This window comes from Eubalaena glacialis, chromosome 20 (genome assembly GCF_028564815.1).
Source record: "Eubalaena glacialis isolate mEubGla1 chromosome 20, mEubGla1.1.hap2.+ XY, whole genome shotgun sequence".
Classification (NCBI taxonomy): domain Eukaryota; kingdom Metazoa; phylum Chordata; class Mammalia; order Artiodactyla; family Balaenidae; genus Eubalaena; species Eubalaena glacialis.
Genome location: NC_083735.1, coordinates 21066218 through 21091117, shown reverse-complemented (window position 1 = coordinate 21091117; position 24900 = coordinate 21066218). Strand labels below are relative to the sequence as shown.

The 24900-nt window shown below is 34.7% G+C and overlaps 1 protein-coding gene across 3 annotated transcripts in view; it reads right to left on the bottom strand.

Moving 5' to 3' along the window:
• The window catches only part of SGCZ (sarcoglycan zeta), a 329058-nt gene that overhangs the window by 74505 nt on the left and 229653 nt on the right, over positions 1-24900 (bottom strand). For all 3 annotated transcript variants that reach the window (XM_061177331.1, XM_061177333.1, XM_061177332.1), the window contains one exon: positions 16604-16691. In XM_061177331.1, the coding sequence (XP_061033314.1) occupies positions 16604-16691 (88 nt within the window). The remainder of the gene's footprint in view (positions 1-16603; positions 16692-24900) is intronic.

The window sequence follows — 24900 nt, the reverse complement described above, 5'->3', positions numbered from 1 at the left end:
TTAGAAAACAAAGCAGCAGGCATATGACCTCAGAATGGAAGATTCAAAACAAGCCATGCCAAAATCATTACATGAAGGGAATGTATAGGAGCAGATATTACTGATTTCAGGCAAATACAAGGCAAAATATCTAAAGATAATATTGTGGAAAGGTTGCAAGTGAATTCAAAGCTTATTAAATACTTTAACCAATGAATGTAGATTAAGGGATTGATAGTAATCTTAAGGTAGTTTTAAGACACTTTGGGAACGTTTCCTCATTACAAGGAGGGTGTTGTCCAAAGTCCAATAAATACTTGGAAACAGAAGAATTGCTCTGGTTTATTTTTTCCCTTATTCCTATACTCAATTTTCTATTCCCACTGCACTTTATTTTTCTGATGTATGCATTATCTGACTTGGAATTTGTCCAAAATAACACATAAAAATAGAAACATAATCCAAAGTGAATCTCAAGCGAAAAAAGCCAACGTAGTTGATAGACCTAGACCATTATAAGTAAGGGCCCCTGATGGTTTATCTCCCTCTATTCCATGACCGGGCAATTAGGATTGTTCTTCAGTAGTCTGGGTTTGGCTGTGATGTCATCTAAGGCCCCTAATGCTGAAGTAAATAATCTTCTGTGTACACATGGACCCCTAAATTTTATTTAGCTTCCTACCACCAGATGTTTTTCCGATAATTAGTCTCATAACCTTACATTTGTGAACAGTATGCCCCATTAACCACATTTCCAAAGACTAACACAAAATTGGCCAACACAAAATTGCATGTTCCATAAGTCAATTACATATGAAACTCAAATACACCTGCAGTTCTGAGGTCCCACAAATGGAGCCTCATTAAAAACAAAGCTTGGCTCAGTGCATAAACTGTAGACTTGTTAATTCCAGGCAAGTCATATAGCTATAACGCTAATGAAATATCTAAAATATGAAGGCAGAAACCACTCTTTTGCTATTTTGTTTATTCTACTTTTATCCTTTAATGAGCTCTCTAATATATCATTTTAAAAATTTCATTACAACTTCTTAATATTAAAATTGAAACACTGAGCTATAGTCATAGCATAGTTTGAATAACTGTATGTAATCATAGAATGACTAAAATGGTTATCCATCTCATCAGTGCTTTCCTCAGTATTACAAAGTTAGAAACACTTAACAAGTTCTTGCATTATATTTGTTTAAAAAATCTATATAAGTTCCTTTTATCATTATATAAGGAGATGGACTGGCATGGGAGTGCTAAGAGGGAGGAGTCTGCCTCTTTTACACCATTAATATTTGTAGAATTACAATATTTCATCTTATCTGCTCACTCTCATGCCTAAATATTCAAGACTAGATTTATTTCTTTGACAACTAAGGGCATTATTACCAAAGACTATATTTTGAAATATATATTCTGCCTGGAAGGGGAGAAAGTTCAAAGACATTTTCCTGTCAATCAAAACATTGTTATCCACTGACAATTCTAGCTGATGAACTACCCATGGCTCTGAGAAGTAGAGGCCGACACCTTGCAGGGCTGGCCCTAGAACCATAACACAGAGCACTGTTAAGTGCAGCTGGCCTAGCAGAATTGCAATGATTGACCCCAGACTAAGGCACTGAGTGCCTGGAAGAGAAGGAGGACAGAGGCCAGCACAGGAGGGACATGACTAGCCAAACCATACATTTCAGAAAATGGTCTAGGTCCTCCAGGAAGAAACATTCTTGGTAATTATTACTTTATTATGTTTTAAAATATATTACTTAGAAATAAAAAATTATGTTTTATACAACATACATATATGCTATGAAGTATCAATAAATAAAAAGCCATGAAAATAGACAGCTAGTGGGAAGCAGTTGCATAGCACAGGGAGATCAGCTTGGTGCTTTGTGACCACCTAGTGGGGTGGGATAGGGAGGGTGGGAGGGAGATGAAGGAGAGAGGAGAGATGGGGATGTATGTATATGTATAGCTGATTCACTTTGTTATAAAGCAGAAACTAACACACCATTGTAAAGCAATTATACTCCAATAAAGACGTTAAAAAAAAAGAAAGCCATGATTTCACCATAAAAATAAAAACAACAGAAACATTCTTGGTATGCCTTGATTCTGCACTTCTAAATATACAAATACTTGAGAATTAAACTAAATACTTGAGACAATGCATTTTTCTCTTTTTAAGGTAATAACAAGCAGTAACTTCAAAAGGTAGCGTAATGATTCAGGTTGTTAACACATGATATAAAATACTGTGATATAATGTTTCAAAACATGTACATTATTGTCTTTCCTTCAGGCATTATAATTCTCTTTATACCTGAGTTACACCAATTTAGGGTCCTAATTTATAAGAATGCCATCTTTTTCCTAATATCACAGGCATCTATTTTCCCAAACTGATTAATATTAAACTAATTGGTAGTTTAATTAATATCAATGAATGAATTAATATTAATAATGAACTAAAAAATCAACAACGTATTTAATCATTTAAAATGTACGTGTAATATTAATCCTAAGTGTTGTGCTGATTTACTCTTCAAGATTTGCACAACCTATTTTACATAAAATATTCATCCTTACTAAGTTGTCCCGGACTATTACAGCATTCTCTAAGTTAAAAAAAAATGAGTCAATGACAAATAACATAAATTTGGTACGTGAGAATAATCTGTAACCTTCTACTTTTTGTATGTCCTACACCACATCTGCAGTCAATTAAGTGATTCCCAGGTGTTCACAGTAACTGCTTTAATGCAAGATTACATGTCACTTTAGGGGTCTTTAAATATTTATTATAAAACCCTCATCTACATTTTTCTCCATTCATTTAGGGAAAAAACATGCTGATGTTTAGTATTGACAAAAATAAGCTGATTGCACTTGATGAATTATTTTGTAGATTAGCTTTCATTAAAAAAACTTTTTTATAAGCCAAAATTTGATGAAAGAATGAAAACATAATATGCTGATTTAGTTGTGCTTATTTGCATTCTTCATTTTAAATGAAAAATATGTACTTATAATTTGGGGCTAAGATGTCAATAATCAAATTAGATGTCATTTTTGTCAGGAATGTGAAATATGGGGAATTTAATGGACCAGAGGATTTATCAACCAATTTCTTTCTTTAAAGCTAAAAAAATAATTTTTCACTTTTAGACTTGGAACAGCAAAGAACCATGGAGACAATCTCATATAATATTTATTTTATAGGTAAGGAAAATAAAACCCAGAGGCTTGGTCAAGTGTACAGAATTATTTACAGGTAGATCTAATAAAATTTACAATTACTAACATATACATAATGCATACTATGCTCCGGGAAGTGTTCCTAGCACTTCACATATATTCACTTATTTAATTCTCACATCTGCTGTATAAGATGAGTGCTTGTATTATCCCCATGGAAGCTTGGAGAGGATGCCCTGAGTAACTTGCATAAGGTCACAGAGTTGGAAGTGACACATCTAGGATTTAGCTGGCTTCTGAATCTATGTTATTAACTATAAAAATATAATTTCTTCCTAAAACTAGTTTCTGAGGAAATTATGATTTCTAGGTGAACATACCCTTCTACAACATTTTGATATATTACATAATTCGTATGATTATCTTCATAATAGTATTAGGGAAAATCGATATATTCCTATATTTTAAAGATAATTTTCATTGAACTTATGCTTTGATTTTTTTGGTTTCTTAAACTTCTCTTAGTATTAGTCACAATAAAAATGCCTTTCTAGCAAGCATGTTTTGTGTCTGATATGGTGAAATCTTTGGATATATAGATTAACTTAAGTCTGTGGAACATTAAAAACATGCTCAGTGGTTTCAACAATCTAATACACACTAAGTGTATATTAAATTCTTAATAGTAACAGTTCCCTTAAAATTTTGTGATTTTACTCACTGCTTGCGTTACTGAGTTTTTATTTTGCCATGATAGGTGGCTAGCAAAGATTTTTGGAAAAGCTTCAAGACAAATTAGTTTGTAGCATATCGCATGAAATAAAATGCTCATGTGTCAACGAAACCTGCTGTGTGTGGTAGTAGACTTAGAAATGTTTCTTTAAAGTTGTACTGGCTTTGCTTCCCAGTACTTTCCTTGTACCAGTTCTTCGGGGAGGCCTGTGTGCTCTGTGTGTGTGTGTGTGTGTGTGTGTGTGTGTGTGTGTGTGTGTCTGTCTGTCTGTCTGTCTTGGATGTTGGGGGATGTACTGAGGTGGGCAGAGGCATCAACACAGTTAAGAGACTTAGGGTTTTCAGTTTTTACTAAAGGATGTCAATTTTATCATCGGTTCACTTTATGAAATGAAAAGAGCCAGCAACAATCACTAACTATTTGGGCTCTCACTTCATCTGACCAATAATAAGCCTGGATGAAAGTATATGTCAATTAAGGAATATTTAGAAGACACACATATGATTTCTTGCAGATAAATCTAGATTCTCATCGTTGAATTAAGTTGAACCAGTAAACATGTTTTATTTCTTGCCCCCTACAATGATTTTATCTAACTGCATTTTGCTGTTCTGTTCTCAGCCTTCTTTAAAGCATTCTGCCAGAGTATTAGCAGACCCAATGCTTCTTTTGATATAGAGCTGCTAAAAATTGTCTACAATATATCATCTCGTTTTCTTTCTGTTAAACTATTGTAACTTTTGTTCAGTGTATGTGAGGAAAAATACCTGGTTTCCCATAAGATGTTTATATGTTTTCTCCTTAAATATAGTGGGATCATGTCATTAGTCACATTTCCCTTTACACCTTTACTACTGGGAAGGTCAATGCAGTTTAATCAATCTCTCGATAGGATACAAATAGCTTTCCTACGGATAAACAATGTACTAATTTTAACGTAATTTTGTATGTTAGTCCATTTTTACTTATCTCCCTATAAACTTAATGTATCTCAAAAGTGATTGTTTCATCCTATAGACTGTATTATTCGTGCATATTGACCCAAAATGGTAAGAAAACAAATAAAAATATATTTGCCTTACAGAATCGTAATGTGAGGATTGTTTACCAAGCTCATCTTCTCTAAAGAAGAATAAAACAAATTTGATTTTTAAGTGTGTAGCTGATTGACAGCCCCTGGAAAAGGCAAAGGACCGGTACTGACACCTCTCTTCGGGCACATAGGCTGCTTATATGTCCCACTCCCTGTCCAGCTCCCTCATAAATCCCCTTAAGGTGATGAAGGAAAGCACCTCAGACTTCAGAAGAAACCATAGTTGACCCTGCTGCAGAAGCTGTCCATAACTGTTTTCATTATTATATGGTGTTCAATCCTCAAAATTTGAAATATGAAAAGAAAACTAGCACTAAATGTAAATACTTTGTTTAACTTCTTGCAAATAACATTCTTTCTTATTACATTAAGACAACCATGACTTTGGGTACTGAAGAAGTATGGAAGAAAGAAAAAATGAGGAGTTACTGATTGTAATTAAGGTTTTTATATAATTTGGTATGTCACTGTTTTTTGATAAATGGAATTAAGAATATCAAAGACAATAATAGCTAGCAGTTCCTAGGAGTTAATTGATTCTCCTAAATGTGTTGAGCACTCAACAAGGAAAATTATGATGACATATGAGATTCCATTTGAAGCATATGGTTGTGATTTTAAACACATTTTAAAAGTAAAATTTTAGAACAATGACATTACAATTATTTAATACACAATTAGTCCTAATGTTTTACTGGGATAATAATAGACACGGCATCGTGGAACTTATCATGTTTATGACAGAGGACCACATAACAGCCATGCCAGGTTTCTCAACCATCGTTGATTGTGACTGAAATTTAAATGAGGGAGCTACCAAATAAAAAGAAGTAAAAACAAAAACTAGTTCTACACATTACTATCATTCCTTGTTCAACTTTTCAATTTATCTTCCTTTTACTTTTATCCTCCAGTTATAGACTGATGACAGAAGGCATAAGAGAAGGAAAAAAAAAATCTTATTACTTTTCAGCCATTGCTTTTTCAAAGATAAACAATGTTTTGTAATGGAATGTAAGAAAAAGCAACATATAATTTTCATAACTTAATCAAATTGGCTAAGAGTTACTGAAAATCTGAATTGTTTTGCTGAAATCAACATTTATATTGCTTAAATGACTTATGAAAGTAGTTTAAATATTTTCTATTATCGATCAATGTAATATTATTGTTAAATAAAAGATAACTCATTATCTGCATCATACTGTGGGAAAGGTTATTACATTTTTAGCAAATCTAATTACTACAGCATTAATTATCACTATTATCAGTATTATGAACAATGTCTATATCAAAACTACATGACAATATTTCATCTGCACTTCCCTAAGGAAACGATTTTTATTCTATATATCACATTGTAGCAATTTCCTAAGAGACTATAATAAGCTTCACAATAATGGTGCATAATTCACATATTTTATCTAAATTATTTGATGGAAATGTCCTGAAAAATATAAAATATCATACTATCAACACATATGAACATATAACACTTAATATCACACACTGTTTTTGCCACTTATATAAAAAAGGAATGTCCTGCTAGCATAGTAATTACAGATTGAAAAAAAGAAAATTTGACCTGGAGAATGATTCTGAATTAAGTTCTTGTTGGTTTTCAAGGAGTCTGAACTCCTGGGGTACTTTCTTTAACCACTTCCCCCAAACAATGCGATACCTCTCTTTCAGCTTTATTCTAAGAAGAGAAATTTGTAAGAAGAATCTTGAGTTCATTGATCATCTATGCTATGAAGGTCATAAGAAATTAGAGTCTTGGAGGAGCTTCAAGATGGCAGAAGAGTAAGATGCGGAGATCACCTTCCTCTCCACAAATACATCTACATGTGGAACAGCTCCTACAGAACACCTACCGAATGCTGGGAGAAGACCTCAGACCTCCCAAAAGGCAAGAAACTCCCCCCGTACCTGGGTAGGGCAAAAGAAAAAAGAAAAAACAGAGACAAAAGAATAGGGACGGGCCCTGCACCAGCAGGAGGGAGCCGTGAAGGAGGAAAGGTTTCCACACACTAGGAGCCCCTTCGCGGGCAGAGACTGCGGGTGGCGGAGGGGGGAAGCTTCGGGGCCACGGAGGAGAGTGCAGCCACAGGGGTGCGGAGGGCACAGCGGAGAGATTCCCGCACAGAGGACCGGTGCCGAGCAGCACTCACCAGCCCGAGAGGCTTGTCTGCTCAGCCGCCGGGGCGGGCGGGGCTGGGAGCTGAGGCTCGGGCTTCGGTCGGATCACGGGGAGAGGACTGGGGTTGGCGGCGTGAACACAGCCTGAAGGGGCTAGTGTGCCATGGCTAGCCGGGAGGGAGTCCGGGAAAAAGTCTGGACCTGCCGAAGAGGCAAGAGACTTTTTCTGGCCTCTGTTTCCTGGTGCGCGAGGAGAGGGGATTCAGAGCGCCGCCTAAACGAGCTCCAGAGACGGGCGTGAGCCGCGGCTATCAGCGCGGACCCCAGAGACGGGCATGAGACGCTAAGACTGCTGCTGCCGCCACCAGGAAGCCTGTGTGCGAGCACAGGTCACTCTCCACACCGCCCCTCCCGGGAGCCTGTGCAGCCCGCCACGGCCAGGCTCCCGTGATCCAGGGACAACCTCCCTGGGAGAACACACGGCGTGCCTCAGGCTGCTGCAACGTCACGCCGGCCTCTGCCGCCGCAGGCTCGCCCCGCATCTGTACCCCTCCCTCCCCCCGGCCTGACTGAGCCAGAGCCCCCGAAGCAGCTGCTCCTTTAACCCCGTCCTGTCTGAGTGAAGAAGAGATGCCCTCAGGCGACCTACATGCAGAGGCGGGTCCAAATCCAAAGCTGAAACCCCTGAGCTGTGCGAACAAAGATGAGAAAGGGAAATCTCTCCCAGCAGCCTCAGGAGCAGTGGATTAAATCTCCACAAACAACTTGATGTACCCTGCATCTGCGGAACACTTGAATAGACAACGAATCATCCCAAATTGAGGAGCTGGACTTTGGGAGCAACGATATATATATATATTTTCCCTCTTTCTCTTTTTGTGAGTGTGTATGTGTATGCTTCTGTGTGTGATTTTGTCTTTATAGCTTTACTTCTACCATTTGTCCTAGGGTTCTATCTGTCCTTTTTTTTTTTTTTTTTTATTACTTTAAAATAATGTTTTCTTAATAATTATTTTTTATTTTTTATTTTAATAACTTTATTTTATTTTATTTTACTTCATTTTATTTTATTTTAACTTCTTTCTTTCTTTCTATTTTTTCTCCCTTTTATTCTGAGCCGTGTGGAGGACAGGCTCTTAGTGCTCCAGCCAGGCATCAGGGCTGTGCCTCTGAGGTGGGAGAGCCAAGTTCAGGACATTGGTCCACAAGAGACCTCTCAGATCCACATAATATCAGACAGCGAAAATCTCCCAGAGATCTCCATCTCAACGCCAAGACCCAGCTCCACTCAACGACCAGCAAGCTACAGTGCTGGACACCCTATGCCAAACAACTAGCAAGATAGGAACACAACCCCACCCATTAGCAGAGAGGTTGCCTAAAATCATAATAAGGCCACAGACACCCCAAAACACACCACCAGACGTGGACCTGCCCAGCAGAAAGACAAGATCCAGCCTCATCCACCAGAACACAGGCACTAGTCCCCTCCACCAGAAAGCCTACACAACCCACTGAACCAACCTTAGCCACTGGGGGCAGACACCAAAAACAACAGGAACTACAAACCTGCAGCCTGTGAAAAGGAGATTATAGTTGAAAATTTCCCTAATATGGGAAAGGAAATAGTTAATCAAGTCCAGGAAGCACAGAGAGTCCCATACAGGATAAATCCAAGGAGAAACACACCAAGACACATATTAAGCAAACTATCAAAAATTAAATATAAAGAAAACATATTAAAAGCAGCAAGGGAAAAACAACAAATAACACACAAGGGCATCCCCATAAGGTTAACAGCTGATCTTTCAGAAGAAACTGTGCAAGCCAGAAGGAAGTGGCAGGACATATTTAAAGTGATGAAGGAGAAAAACCTACAACCAAGATTACTCTACCCAGCAAGGATCTCATTCAGATTTGATGGAGAAATTAAAACCTTTACAGACAAGCAAAAGCTAAGAGAATTCAGCACCACCAAAGCAGCTTTACAACAAATGCGAAAGGAACTTCTCTAGGCAGGAAACACAAGAGAAGGAAAAGACCTACAATAATAAACCCAAAACAATTCAGAAAATGGTTATAGGAACATACATATCGATAATTACCTTAAATGTAAATGGATTAAATGCTCCAACCAAAAGACATAGACTGGCTGAATGGATACAAAAACAAGACCTGTATATATGCTGTCTACAAGAGACCCACTTCAGACCTAGGGACACATACAGACTGAAAGTAAGGGGATGGAAAAAGGTATCCCATGCAAATGGAAATCAAAAGAAAGCTGGAGTAGCAATTCTCATATCAGACAAAATAGACTTTAAAATAAAGTCTATTACAAGACACAAAGAAGGACACTACATAATGATCAAGGGATCAATTCAAGAAGAAGATATAACAATTGTAAATATTTATGCACCCAACATAGGAGCACCTCAATACATAAGGCAAATGCTAACAGCCATAAAAGGGGAAATCGACAGTAACACAATCATAGTAGAGGACTTTAACACCCCACTTTCCCCAATGGACAGATCATCCAAAATGAAAATAAATAAGGAAACACAAGCTTTAAATGACACATTAAACACGATGGACTTAATTGATATTTATAGGACATTCCATCCAAAAACAACAGAATACACATTCTTCTCAAGTGCTCATGGAACATTCTCCAGGATAGATCATATCTTGGGTCACAAATCAAGCCTTGGTAAATTCAAGAAAATTAAAATCATATCAAGTATCTTTTCTGACCACAACGCTATGAGACTAGATATCAATTACAAGAAAAAAAATCTGTAAAAAATACAAACACACGGAGGCTAAACAATACACTACTTAATAACCAAGAGATCACTGAGGAAATCAAAGAGGAAATCAAAAAATACCTAGAAACAAATGACAATTATAACATGACAACCCAAAACCTATGGGATGCAGCAAAAGCAGTTCTAAGAGGGACGTTTATAGCAATACAATCCTACCTTAAGAAACAAGAAACATCTCAAATAAACAACCTAACCTTACACGTAAAGCAATTAGAGAAAGAAGAACAAAAAACGCCCAAATTTAGGAGAAGGAAAGAAATCATAAAGATCAGATCAGAAATAAATGAAAAAGAAAGGAAGGAAATGATAGCAAAGATCAATAAAACTAAAACCTGGTTCTTTGAGAAGATAAACAAAATTGATAAACCATGAGCCAGACTCATCAAGAAAAAAAGGGAGAAGACTCAAATTAATAGAATTAGAAATGAAAAAGGAGAAGTAACAACCGACACTGCAGAAATATAAAGGATCATGAGAGATTACTACAAGTCCATGTCAATAAAATGGACAATGTGGAAGAAATGGACAAATTCTTAGAAATGCACAACCTTCCCAGACTGAACCAGGAAGAAATAGAAAATATGAACAGACCAATCACAAGCACTGAAATTGAAACTGTGATTAAAAATCTTCCAACAAACAAAAGCCCAGGACCAGATGGCTTCACAGGCGAATTCTATCAAACATTTAGAGAAGAGCTAACACCTATCCTTCTCAAACTCTTCCAAAATATAGCAGAGGGAGGAACACTCCCAAACTTATTCTACGAGGCCACCATCACCCTGATACCAAAACCAGACAAAGATGTCACAAAGAAAGAAAACTACAGGCCAATATCACTGATGAACACAGATGCAAAAATCCTCAACAAAATACTAGCTAACAGAATCCAACAGCACATTAAAAGGATCATACACCATGATCAAGTGGGGTTTATCCCAGGAATGCAAGGATTCTTCAATTTACGCCAATCAATCAATGTGATACACCATATTAACAAATTGAAGGAGAAAAACCATATGATCATCTCAATAGATGCAGAAAAAGCTTTCAAAAAAATTCAACACCCATTTATGATAAAAACCCTCCAGAAAGTAGGCATAGAGGGAACTTTCCTCAATATAATAAAGGCCATGTATGAGAAACCCACAGCCAATATCGTCCTCAATGGTGAAAAACTGAAACCATTTCCACTAAGATCAGGAACAAGACAAGGTTGCCCACTGTCACCACTATTATTCAACATAGTTTTGGAAGTTTTAGCCATAGCAATCTGAGAAGAAAAAGAAATATAAGGAATCCAAATCGGAAAAGAAGAAATAAAGCTGTCACTGTTTGCAGATGACATGATACTATAAATAGCGAATCCTAAAGATGCTACCAGAAAATCCTAAAGATGCTAGAGCTAATCAATGAATTTGGTAAAGTAGCAGGATACAAAATTAATGCACAGAAATCTCTCGCATTCGTATACACTAATGATGAAAAATCTGAAAGTGAAGTTAAGGAAACACTCCCATTTACGACTGCAACAAAAAGAATAAAATACCAAGGAATAAACCTACTTAAGGAGACAAAAGACCTGTATGCAGAAAATTATAAGACACTGATGAAAGAAATTAAAGATGATACAAATAGATGGAGAGATATACCATGTTCTTGGATTGGAAGAATCAACACTGTGAAAATGACTCTACTACCCAAAGCAATCTACAGATTCAATGCAATCCCTATCAAACTACCACTGGCATTTTTCACAGAACTAGAACAAAAAATTTCACAACTTGTATGGAAACAGAAAAGACCCCGAATAGCCAAAGCAATCTTGAGAACGAAAAACGGAGCTGGAGGAATCAGGCTCCCTGACTTCAGACTATACTACAAAGCTACAGTAATCAAGACAGTATGGTACTGGCACAAAAACAGAAATATAGATCAATGGAACAGGATAGAAAGCCCAGAGATAAACCCACGCACATATGGTCACCTTATCTTTGATAAAGGAGGCAAGAATATACAGTGGAGAAAAGACAGCCTCTTCAATAAGTGGTGCTGGGAAAACTGGACAGGTACATGTAGAAGTATGAAATTAGAACACTCCCTAACACCATACACAAAAATAAGTTCAAAAGGATTAAAGACCTAAATGTAAGGCCAGACACTATCAAACTCTTAGAGGAAAACATAGGCAGAACACTCTATGACATAAATCACAGCAAGATCCTTTTTGATCCACTTCCTAGAGAAATGGAAGTAAAAACAAAAATAAACAAATGGGACCTAATGAAACTTAAAAGCTTTTGCACAGCAAAGGAAACCATAAACAAGACAAAAAGACAACCCTCATATTGGGAGAAAATATTTGCAAATGAAGCAACTGACAAAGGATTAATCTCCAAAATTTACAAGCAGCTCATGCAGCTCAATATCAAAAAAACAAACAACCCAATCCAAAAATGGGCAGAAGACCTAAATAGACATTTCTCCAAAGAAGAAATACAGATTGCCAACAAACACATGAAAGGATGCTCAACATCACTAATCATTAGAGAAATGCAAATCAATACTACAATGAGGGATCACCTCATACCGGTCAGAATTGCCATCATCAAAAAATCTACAAACAATAAATGCTGGAGAGGGTGTGGAGAAAACGGAACCCTCTTGCACTGTTGGTAGGAATGTAAATTGATACAGCCACTATGGAGAACAGTATGGAGGTTCCTTAAAAAACTAAAAATAGAACTACCATATGACCCAGCAATCCCACTACTGGGCAAATACCCTAAGAAAACCATCATTCAAAAAGAGTCATGTACCAAAATGTTCATTGCAGCACTATTTACAATAGCCAGGATATGGAAGCAACCTAAGTGTCCATCAATAGATGAATGGATAAAGAAGATGTGGCACATATATACAATGGAATATTACTCAGCCATAAAAGGAAATGAAATTGAGTTATTTGTAGTGAGGTGGATGGACCTAGAGTCTGTCATACAGAGTGAAGTAAGTCAGAAAGAGAAAAACAAATACCGTATGCTAACACATATATATGGAATCTAAGAAAAAAAAAAACAAAGTTCATGAAGAACCTAGGGGCAAGCCGGGAATAAAGACACAGACCTACTAGAGAATGGACTTGAGGATATGGGGAGGGTGAAGGGTAAGGTGGGACAAAGTGAGAGAGTGGCATGGACATATATACACTATGAAACGTAAAATTGATAGCTAGTGGGAAGCAGCCTCATAGCACAGGGAGATCAGCTAGGTGCTTTGTGACCACCTAGAGGGGTGGGATAGGAAGGGTGGGAGGGAGGGAGACGAAGAGGGAAGAGATATGGGAACATATGTATATGTATAACTGATTCACTTTGTTATAAAGCAGAAACTAACACACCATTGTAAAGCAATTATGCTCCAATAAAGATGTTAAAAATAAATAAATAAAAAATAAAACAAATGAGACTCAAAAAAAAAAAAAAAGAAATTAGAGTCTTAAATTTCATGGAGAGATTCTGATATTATCAGAAATTTACATAAAGCCTGGAACTTTAAGCATACAACAATATTTGTCATTTTAAAAATTTACCCAAATTCTAAAAATGTTTAGTTTTAGGTTTGATTATGTCTGAGCTGGCATATATATAAAATATTTTCTTTGCCTTTATTGGATTATAAATAATCAGGTTTCATATACTGAGAGTGAGTTTGGATTAGAATTAACACACCGGTCTGCCTAGGCCATGGACTACACATATCCCTGAGAATTGGATCAGTAGGAAGGTAGGCTTGTAAACAAAAATAGAAGGGCAGAGTACAAGGGGAGTGGATATTTGCTTGGCTGAACAATCTTATACGTATTTTTGAGAAAAACGTTACAAGTAGCTACTGATAAGGGAAATTTTCTTTTCCCATTTACAATGAAAATAAAATGTGGAAAAATATTCAAAGTCTGTCACATTGGTAGAATTGACTATACTTTCCTAATAGTGATTGATAGATTTAGGGTAGAAATTAGAATTTTTTTACCTAGACAGTGAAGAATAACTGAATTTAATTTCCATAAATATTAGTCTATTTTGCAGTAGTATATTTTTTTAAATATTGCAAAGTAATGTCATGCCTAAAGTATAATCAAGACCATGCCCCTAAACAAAAACTGAAAGAATGAAAAAAAGGAAATAGGAAAAGAGGCTTAAAACAGTTACTTTATGTCAATATAATTAAAAATGAATCCTGACTGAATACATAGCTTGAATTCATCCATTTATCTCTTCAAATTCTACCTAAAGATAATTTTATCATGACATGATTAAAACATTATCCACATATCAGGCACACTTTCTGTGATGTGTTTTGTAGTATATCTTTGCAACAGTATTATATTCCAGCATGTATTCCTCAACTACTATCCCAGAGACACATTGGATAGAAAAGGATCATGAAATCTTTCACATGATAGCAATGTATTTGTAACTTAAGTGATACCAAAAATTACAATCACCATCATCCAAATGATAACCAATTTGAGATTTAATTGCCTAAGATTTGCAGACACTGAAATTGCCCCAATTCTTATGTATGATTCTAAATAAATGTCCGTATCTCTATTTTAGAGATGAGAAAAGTGAGTCTCCAAGAGATAATTATTGTTTTGGAGTCCCATATGGTTTGACTCCAAAAATGAATGCATTATCCCTGCCCTACTCCCCTTTATCTACTCCTTCCTTTGTTCTCTGTATGTTTGTTGAAAAATACAAAGCAGTGAAAAGATGGAGGTCACGAACAGTACACTCAGAGGACCAGGATATTAAACAGTTTTCAGCTTAAGCCTCACTGGAATGAGTATGTTTCCATCCACAGAAATAAGCTGCTGCATCATTAAATAGATTTGCTTCATTTAAAACTAAGCTTAATCTTTCTCCCTAACCTATCACCCTTTCTGTTTCTCTTCATTCTTCTCTCTTTCTTTTCGTGTAATTGGCAAATATTGATTCTACGTTAAAATCAACTTGGAACAGTGGTTGAAAACACAAGCACAATAGTATTATTCTTTATATTTACTGCAGGAAAGCAGGTAGCAAAATGTAAATGGTATTTGATTATCCTTCATAAAATCAAACAGCCGCTTTGCTCTATAGGTAGTACAGTAGTTACGTAGTGATTGCATGTGACAGTGGACATTGGTATATGGTCTTTGTGTGTTTAATTTACAGGTTGGCATTTCCACTATGGACTTTTTTTTTTTTAACCAAGAAAAGAATGCAGAATAAAGCTCTATCTAGCTAAAGAGTTCTCAACATTAAAAAAATTATGATATGGAAAATCTGCCCAGTTTAGGCCTGTTTCTGCAGTTCCAACATAGCAATAGTAAATTGGCATGGACATTTAAATTAAGCGCCTGGTGCTTCTGAATCAGTTCTGTGTCCATAGACATATTTCTTCTCTCTAATTTTTAATCCATTTGTCTATAGCCCCCCCTTGTAATTGATATCATGTCACAAAATACTATCAAATGTAGCAATTGATAGATATCTACTGACCAACTTTTATAATGTAAAGAAAATGCAAAATAAAATTTAATTATTATAAATAAAATGCAATTATATTTTTTCAAAATACACATATGCCACAATATAAGTTTCACTTTTGGCTTCATTAAAGCGAGTAACATCAAAAAGTGTTTCATATACCTAGAAATAAGTGGACAGAATCAAGTTCATGTTTATAAATCTCACATTTCATATGTCATACTCTTTTGTAATTTAATTAGAAATACTGGAAACATACATTTGCAGTAGATGATTAATTTCTCAAGATAAGGATAACTCAGCCCTCAAAATTGCAATTTACTCTTTATAATATACTATCATACATACACAATATCAGTAAGTATTAGGTAATTTTCCCACAGAAAAATACAGTATTTCAAAAATATTTTCGCAATTACACACAAATCAAGTCTTTGTAGCATTTTACATAATTACAATTGACTTTTAATTTCCCTTTTTTCTTATAAAAATTAAGTCAAATAATAATGCCACTAACGAATCTCTAAATTAATTTTTTGACAATATGAGAAAACATTAGTAATATTTTATCATAAACTTATATTTACAACTTCTACACCCTATAAACCTTAAGATATATATAATTTCAACATCAAATTTATAAGTAATTGATCAATGTTACGATTTTTTATATTCAATTACTGTATTATTTTTTCTAATTTTATAAGCAGATAATAATTAGTAAATTATTTGTTTAGAACAAAGGATACATAGATGTTACATCTCATGTTTGTTTTAGCCTATTTACTATAATTTAACATATACTAGGGAGATATTGTTAGGAAAGTGGTACATTTCATAATTCAAAAGTAATAACAGCAAAATGTATGTAATTCAGTCTCACAATAACACAGTGACAAGAGTAACAATGACCATAACTAGCCTATGACAAATCAAATCATGTGCAAGCTAATTGGGCTGGAATAGGATGCCTAAATATATATTAGAGAAATAATATGCTTTTGCGTTTCCCAATTTAAACAACCACAGAGTTTTAAATGGAGTAAGATGGTATAAGCAATCTTTACCCCAAAGCACTCACCTACTGTCAGCTGTCCCGTTAACTGCCCCATGTGATTTCTTGCATTCACTGTTACATTCCTGTCAGACTGTAAGACCAGTGGACTATCCTGGGAAACATGTATAAAATAAAGAAATCAAATAAAAAATAGAAATATAGTCAAAATTTGATATATAAATTTATACTGCACTTGCTTGGGTATTATCAAAATTCTATTTCTTTGTTCTCTATTAGGCAGTTATTTTAACATTCCAAACACTGGTTGAACAACATAAAAAATATGGGTGCCTCATAATAACTATTTGACATAATAGGGATGTTTCCATTTTGGTAAATAGGAATTAACTACTCGACGCAAACATTTCCAACTCTACTGATTATTGCACATCACAGCTGTAGTAACCTCTCTCCTTGTCCCCCCTCCCAGTGGCATAGATGCCTGCCTTTGGAGATATTTTAGACCCTATACAAATGGGGAAGTCACTTTTAAGCTGAACTTGCAGCTTTCAGATCTCAGCTTAAATGTTACTTCCTTGAAAGTGCCTCCCCTGATCACTGTAACTACAGATTCATTCAATCCCCAAACTCCCAATCTCCATTAATTTTGTTCAAAGCACTATCACATGACAAATTTATTTTGCTAATGTATGTGTTTACTTGTTTTTTATTTGTTTCTGTCACAAGAGGAAATGTCCATGGGACAGGGACCATGGCAGTCACGTGTACACAATTTTATTCCCACTACTTAGCATACTGCTGAAGGAAAGCATTTACTAAGTGTTTATTGAATGGACAAATAAATTGTCATAATAAAATTGATATTACTTTATGTATCTAGCTCATGAAGAAATGCTTTGTAAATCATAGGATGATTTAAGAAAGGAGGTATATAGAATAAAAGAGTATAACATATTTTAGTATAAATAACCTTGGTTAGATGTTTACTTTTATCACTGATTTAGCACTTAAGAGTAAATTAAAGTATTTTACTGAAGGACAATATCACTGCCTTAGGAACCTATGTATTAGGTACTGCCACTACCTGCCTCAAGCAAGTAACTTACAACTGGCTACATTCTCATTTTTATTATCTAAAACAAGCATGGTGATCATTTACAAACTGTCCATTCATTCAACAAAAGTATTCTGAGAATCACGAATATATTGAGTGCTCACTCTGTATGACGTACAGGCTTGGAACATTTCAGGGATCAAAACATAAAACAATACCTGTCCTCATGGAGCTTGTAATCTAGATATTGAAATTCTATGAAAATCTCTCCCAATACCATCCTCAACCTGTAGGTGCTTTGTCACTTCTATGTCAATGTAAATACACAAGTGCTTTCATACATGAGCCATATAAAAACTCTTTTGAGAAAAGAATTTGAAATTTGTGATTTGGATATACATAATAAAGATTTTATAGGTTTTTTTCCCTAAAGCTATTTTGCCCCTTCTGACTATATGTAAAGCACTGAGCAAAGATACACACACACACACACATACACAAACAAATGTTCCTTTAAAAGTGGGGTTTGCTAGTATGTCTAAACTAAGGCTAAATTTTTTAAAGTAATTTTCTGCATTTTCAAGAATAGATTTATTCTCTGAAGTGAGACACAGCTGTACAAAACCACGCTAATTTCATTCTGTCTCTTATCACAACTCATTTATTTTTGCAACAAATCAAAAGTACTATACCTGCAGTTAAAAATAATCTAGTCCTTTTTGCACAGGTATTTCTAGGCTGCAGACATTCATTTTTGAAAATATATGAAATATATTTAATTAATTCCCTCATTCCTTTCAAAGGGCATATTCAAATTCTGTTTACAATATGGATTGTGGAGTAAGGACTATTTGCAAATAATTACAGTATACCCAGTAAGGATACTGCACAAAGAGAATGGCTAATTAAAGCACAAAAATATTTTATTTTAAATTGGCAAAATTAAATACATGTTGCCCCTGTATTTAAAAAAGGAACTTTGAATTAAATAAAATTAATTTGAATGTTAAGAAAGAGCAGAAGCCTATAAAGCACCTCGTGGTTCAAAACACTGTAAAAATATGTTGGTTGAATTTTCATTCATATATTTCAATATTTTTATGATATAACATATATGACTGTTGTTTAGATTTTAAAAAATTGATGACACTATATGCTCATATTTGAATTACTAAACATAAGTTTCTGTGAACTGTAGCATAAAAAAGCATAACCATTAGAATGTACACTATAAGAACTATGTAAATATATTAAAATAAGTATTACTTTATTAAATATTTTAAGATGAGAGAAAAGTCCATTTTAAAAAGGCAATAAGTATTTAATTTGATTTACTAGAGAAAGAGCTCTGGGTTAGAATTGAAAGTTTAATCATTATGTCTCTTTGTTTACAACATATCAATCTTCTTTCTCTTACTCTAACCAGAGAGATCCTATTGAGGTTCTATCCCTCAAAGGGTTCTATCCCTTTTCATTACATGATTCCACCAAATTTCCCCTCTGAATTAAATTTTTGTATCTAGATTAAAATTCTACTATGGTAAACACAGCAATCATTTTACTGACTAAAGCTATAAACATATAGCTATCAGAGGTCACAGACAATTCTTCACACTGTATTCAGGTGACATCAGTATGTTATACTGATTTATTAAAATGTGATCACATGAACTAAATCAAAATCGAGTAACTGTTGTTGGTAAACAAAATGCAATGCATGTAAGAGCACTGTTTTCATTGACGAATCACACTGTCGTTTCTGCATTATATTGATATATCACCCCGATGACATTCTTGGGGATTAGAACCATGGCTTATGCATTTTAGGTCCACAGCATGACCTTTTACACAATATACACTCGTATATTAATTATGACATGATTAATTAAAATATACATATGTGATAAAAATATATATGATAAGGCTAAGAGCAACTCTTTCAATCAATCCTAAACAATTTATAAATCTTATCACAAACACATTCTTAGGTGAAAATCAGTACCAAGAAATTACTTCTTACCAAAAAATTGATGTTTAAGGTTTCATATCTTCTTTCTTGTGTTCATTTCTCCAAAGGTCTCCATATAAGAAAATAACTTCCACTAATAAATCACTGGTTTTCACTCTTTTTAAAAAATATTCCCTCTTCATGTTTCTTTACATTATAATTCTGTGCTCCAAAACTTTGAAAGCTAGGGTCAAGTTTCAGATATTAAAATAAACATATCAATACTCCTTATGGTTTATTCTTGCTGAGAACATGAAGGGGAGAAAAGTTATCTGGTAGTATTAACTCTCAAATAGAAATAAGATATGTAAGTCTATAAGGGTAAGTAAGTAGGTGCTATATTACTCTGTACAATATATTAGTATACATATCTCTTTTGGAGAAAGAAAAATTTCTTCTTTGAATTCAAATATTTTTCCTCCAAAACCAAGAAATCTCCTGTAGCAGGTATTTCATAGTTTTCTGGAGCTGACCTGCATCTTGGCTGTGACTCAAGGAAATATATTTGCCTTCTTACGCTTCTCTTGAGACAAAGCAGGTAGGCAATCCAGGGAGAAAGGCAATGGTACCATTAAGGGGGCCTGAGAGCCCTCTCTTACAACTCTTTTATGCTCACATCCTTTATGCCAAGGGCCTGCTTGTCACCTTGTTAATGGTTATAGAAAAATAATGCACTGTGTCCTCATTTCAATGTTGTTGATAGGCTATGCAAGTGACCGAGGGAAAAAAAAGATCTTCCTCTTCTTATTTCTATTATGTTCACCTTTGTTTATCATAAGTATTTACTAAGGGCCTATGATGTGTCCAGCTCTTTGCTGGGTATGAAACAGAAAAAGGGTAGACAAACTTTCTTCTCTTATGGAGTTCATTATCTAGTAAACCAGACAAACAATAAGCCAGGTAAATAAAAAAAGAGAGAGCGAATGTTACTAGTAACAAGCTGCTGTGATAGAGACTTCTCTAATAAAGTATCAGTTATAATGATGAGAAGATGCTGTGCATTTATGCACATAAGATGTTATATGTATATCAGGCACTTCAGTTTCTGACATTCATAGGTTAACTATTAAATTGTAGTAGAAAGAGTAGTAGTAAGAAAAGCAATTAACATTTACTGGAACTTAGGCAATGCCAGACATACATGTAAAGATTTAAATACTTTACATATGTGAGCTCACCTACCTTTAAAGCTTAAAATAAAATCACCCATGAAAGAATCAAGAAACAAAGTGGTTGTAAGACAGACAGTGAACCCTGACTGTTTGAGTTCAAATAGTGAGTCTGCCAAACACTGGCTTCTTGACTTGGCAAGTCAGTCAGCATCTCTACCATGATTTCCTCATCTGTAAATAGGGTAATAATACATAATCTGTGGGCTTCTCATAATGAATTAATGAGAACATGTATTCAAATGCTTAGATCAGTGCTTACTAGCCTTTGCTAAGGGCACTCTTAGTGTTTACTTTTATTATTTATTCCTCATTGTAATTACAGTACTCTACTAATAATAGTATTGTCTATTATCATTCTTGTTTTACAGATGAAGAAACTTCAGCAAGGAGAGTATAAGTCACTTGCTCTAAATCACACAGCTAATAAATAACAGGAAGTATTTGAACCCAGATATGTGGGTAAAGAATCTCCCCTGTCAACTATTATGAGATACTGTGTCTCTGGTGGGTGATTACAGTCTAAGCTTTCTAAACTGCAAATATTTAAAGATTAATTGAACAAAATATATTTTAAAATTCCATTAAACATTTCAGTCTCTTAAATAAATATCTGATACATACACGGTCTTAAATGGTAAGATACAACCTCACACTGCCATCATCTACGTTTCAGTAAGAGTCCGGTTCATTTTTTTTTTTTTAATTGGAGCATAGTTGCTTTACAATGTAGTGTTGGTTTCTGTTGTACAACGAAGTAAATCAGCTATATGTATACATATAGCCCCTCCCTCTTGGACCTCCTTCCCATGCCCCCCCCATCCCGCCCATATAGGTCATCACAGAGCACAGAGCTGAGCTTCCTGTGCTTTATAGCAGGTTCCCACTAGCTATCTATTTTACACATGGTAGTGTATATATGTCAGTTCTAATCTCCCAGTTCGTCCCATCCTCCCCTTCCCCACCTCCAGTGTCCACATGTCCATTCTCTACATCTGTGTCTCTATACCTGCCCTGCAAATTTTAAAATTTTTTCTCAGGTTCTAGAGGAAGAGAGTGTACTTCTGAACAGTCCTCTGCACACACATTTTAAAATATACCACCTATGAGAGTCTCCCTACTTGCAATCCTAAAAGAGAGCATAATTAATTATCCATATTGTTCAGTGTAGACGGCAAAAATTTGATACGTCATTTCTTGAATTTATACAGTTTTACCAAGTAAGTTTTCTTATCTTCACTGATAGATATTCTTCATTTTTTCAATAAACCTACATTATCACTAAACTCTCTATCTTCTTTTTCCTCAATATCCAATCAACTATGTCAGAAATGTTTCTTAAACATGTTTTCCTGTTTTTCCTGTGATCACTCCTATAATAGACTTGTAGCTCACATCACAATAACCATTTCCTCCTTACATTAATTCTTCATATCCAGTGTTATTTTTGTAAAATATTTTTAAATTAAAAATATTGATATTCTTGAATTAAAGCAAAACAAAATAATATATTTATTGATTCCTCAATCTCTGCTTGGAACAAAATTCACATATATATAAGGCACTTTTTGATACAATTCAATTCTACTTTTATAGCTCTATTTCACACCACTTCACCATGCAAGAATTACCCAAATTTCCATGTTTCTGAAAATATGCCACTTCCGTGCACTCTCATCTTCCGTTCCCTGTGCCTGAAATTCTTCTCCACTTCTCCATAACTAGCAAAATTATAGATATTTTTCAAGTCCCAATTCAGTTATGTCCTCCGTGAAGCTTTCCTGCTCCTCCAGAGTTCAAATTTACCTCCCACCCTCCAGTTTCTCCATCTGTGTTGATGTCTATCACAGTAGCTGTCACAGGATCTTTGCTTTGCTTTGCTTTCCATCATTCCTTTGTTTATACCCTCCATTAGACTGAACTGTCCTGAAAGCATAGTGTGTGTTGTCATTTTCTTTTACACACACAGACTTTTGAAAGTATAGTTTGTGTCATGCTTGGCATCTCGTTCCTGTCCAATAAATGTCTGTTAAGTGAATGAACTGAACTGGGTATATTTACAACCTAATGCACTCAGGCTACATGTGTTTACCTGAATTTGAGTTCAGGTCACACAAAACTTTCCAAGCTCTTGCACCATTTTTTTTCTTTTTTGACCCAGAGCAAGCTTTCTAAAAAGCCATTTAAGTGGAACAAGTCATATCACATTTTGATTTGATCTATATTCATCATGTCTCTGCCCAAGGCAGCCACTTCATTCCTTTCCTAAGAGTTTGACCCACTTAAGAAGATGAAAAATAGGTAGTTTTAAAATTCTTTGGTTAATTAAAACAATTACTTGAAATTCCATTCCCTTCAGAATGAAAATCATTTAATTGTTGAAATTTGTATTTTAAGGTAGAAGTATTAATCATGAAAATATCTAGAGCTGTTAAACTGCTTTCCCCAAATTCTCCGTGTTCACATTTTAACTTGAATGTGACGTGGTACAGGAGAGAGAGCATTTCTTCATCAATCATCTTTTCTGTATTCCTACTCCAACACTTTTATTGAGTTGCCAGATCACATACGATAATAGCAGAGCAGTTACCTGTTCTATTTGGTTCCTAGTTAGTCTCATTCTTAAAAATAGATTTAATTTTATTTCCTAGAAAGGTTAGTGGATTTCATATATGAAGAAAGTAATCTTTATATGTGTCTAAAGCTGATCCATTATTTTCAAAATATATTTTTAAATCACAAAGAATAAGTTGTTTTACAAAACAAGTTACTGTTAAAATTTAAAAGAAATGGAGACCAGCCTTGAAAATTCCCTAAGCAGACAAAACCAGTTTAGTCCTACAAGCAAAGCTTAATCTAGCTTATTTTGCAAGACTAGCTTGAACTGGGTCATTTCTTGCTTATGCCTCTGGAAATCATAAGCAAAACTTAAACTGTTTCCCAAGGTTGATATGAGGTAACCACTAACCAATTCCCTATCATTTAAGACAAAATCACTGTGAAGGATAGTCACTCTTTACTATATAAGCTGCTTTATAACAATATCCCTCTGAGCCTCATTTTGTGTTTTGGTTTGAATGCTCCCAGTTCTCAAACTGTCTTTTTGGTGTGTGCAGAAGAAAGTTTTACTAATTACTCCTTCAGTGATTAATTGGTTTTACTTCTGCTATTTCTGATCTTTTGATGCAATCTATATTAAAAAAGTAGAAACAGCTAGGAATTTTTAAATGTAATAAATTAACCAATTTAATATAGTAAATATTGTATTTAAAGGCATTTTTTTTCTATTAAAACATAGAATTAGTGATATATGAGAAGTAAGTGAAGTCTTTCCTAGTTGAAAAATTATCACAGGCTTTTGAATTCTTTTTTAAGTGTAAAAAGTATTACAGTTTTCCTTAATTGTTCTGTTTTTCATGAAAAAATAGAAGGCAGATGCCATATGAAGAGCAAACACAAAGAGGAGAAAAACATAAAATATTTATGCTTTTATTAAAACGGTACTTCTTCCCAAAAGATATTAAGCATGTTATAAACTTAAACACAATGTTAAATTGGGCACTAAAATCTATAAACAGAACTAAAGACCTTTTAAACCATGAGAAATAATTGTGTTCAAACACATATCTTGTTGCTAGAGTTGAACCCCAAATTTTACTTTGACTTTCTTGGCAGTTAAGGCAAAATAAAAATGCTATATTATAAAATTTTCATTGCCTGATAAAAGCAAGCCAAGGAATTTGTAGGGAAAAATATTTTCCCCTTACACTAGTATTTAATCTTCTCTTTCTGAGAAGTTTAAATACATTCGTTTAAAGCACTTGGTTTCAAATTCAGGCAAATCAAATGGTGTACTGTACTGTCTGCCTGGGGGCTTGCCTGACCCAGTGCCATTGGCAACCAGATGTCGAATACAAAGGAAGGAGTCAGAATTTCTACTTATGTCAAAAAATCAGTGAAGTGGCAAAAATGAATGAATGAATGAACAATGTTCAAAAACTTTCTTTTTAAAAGAGTCCAGCTGTTAGATTTTGTTTCACCTCCCATTATGTGTATGCAAGAGTAATATATTAATTATGTACCCATTAATGATTTACATTAATAACATACAAGATAAAAAACCTTTTCC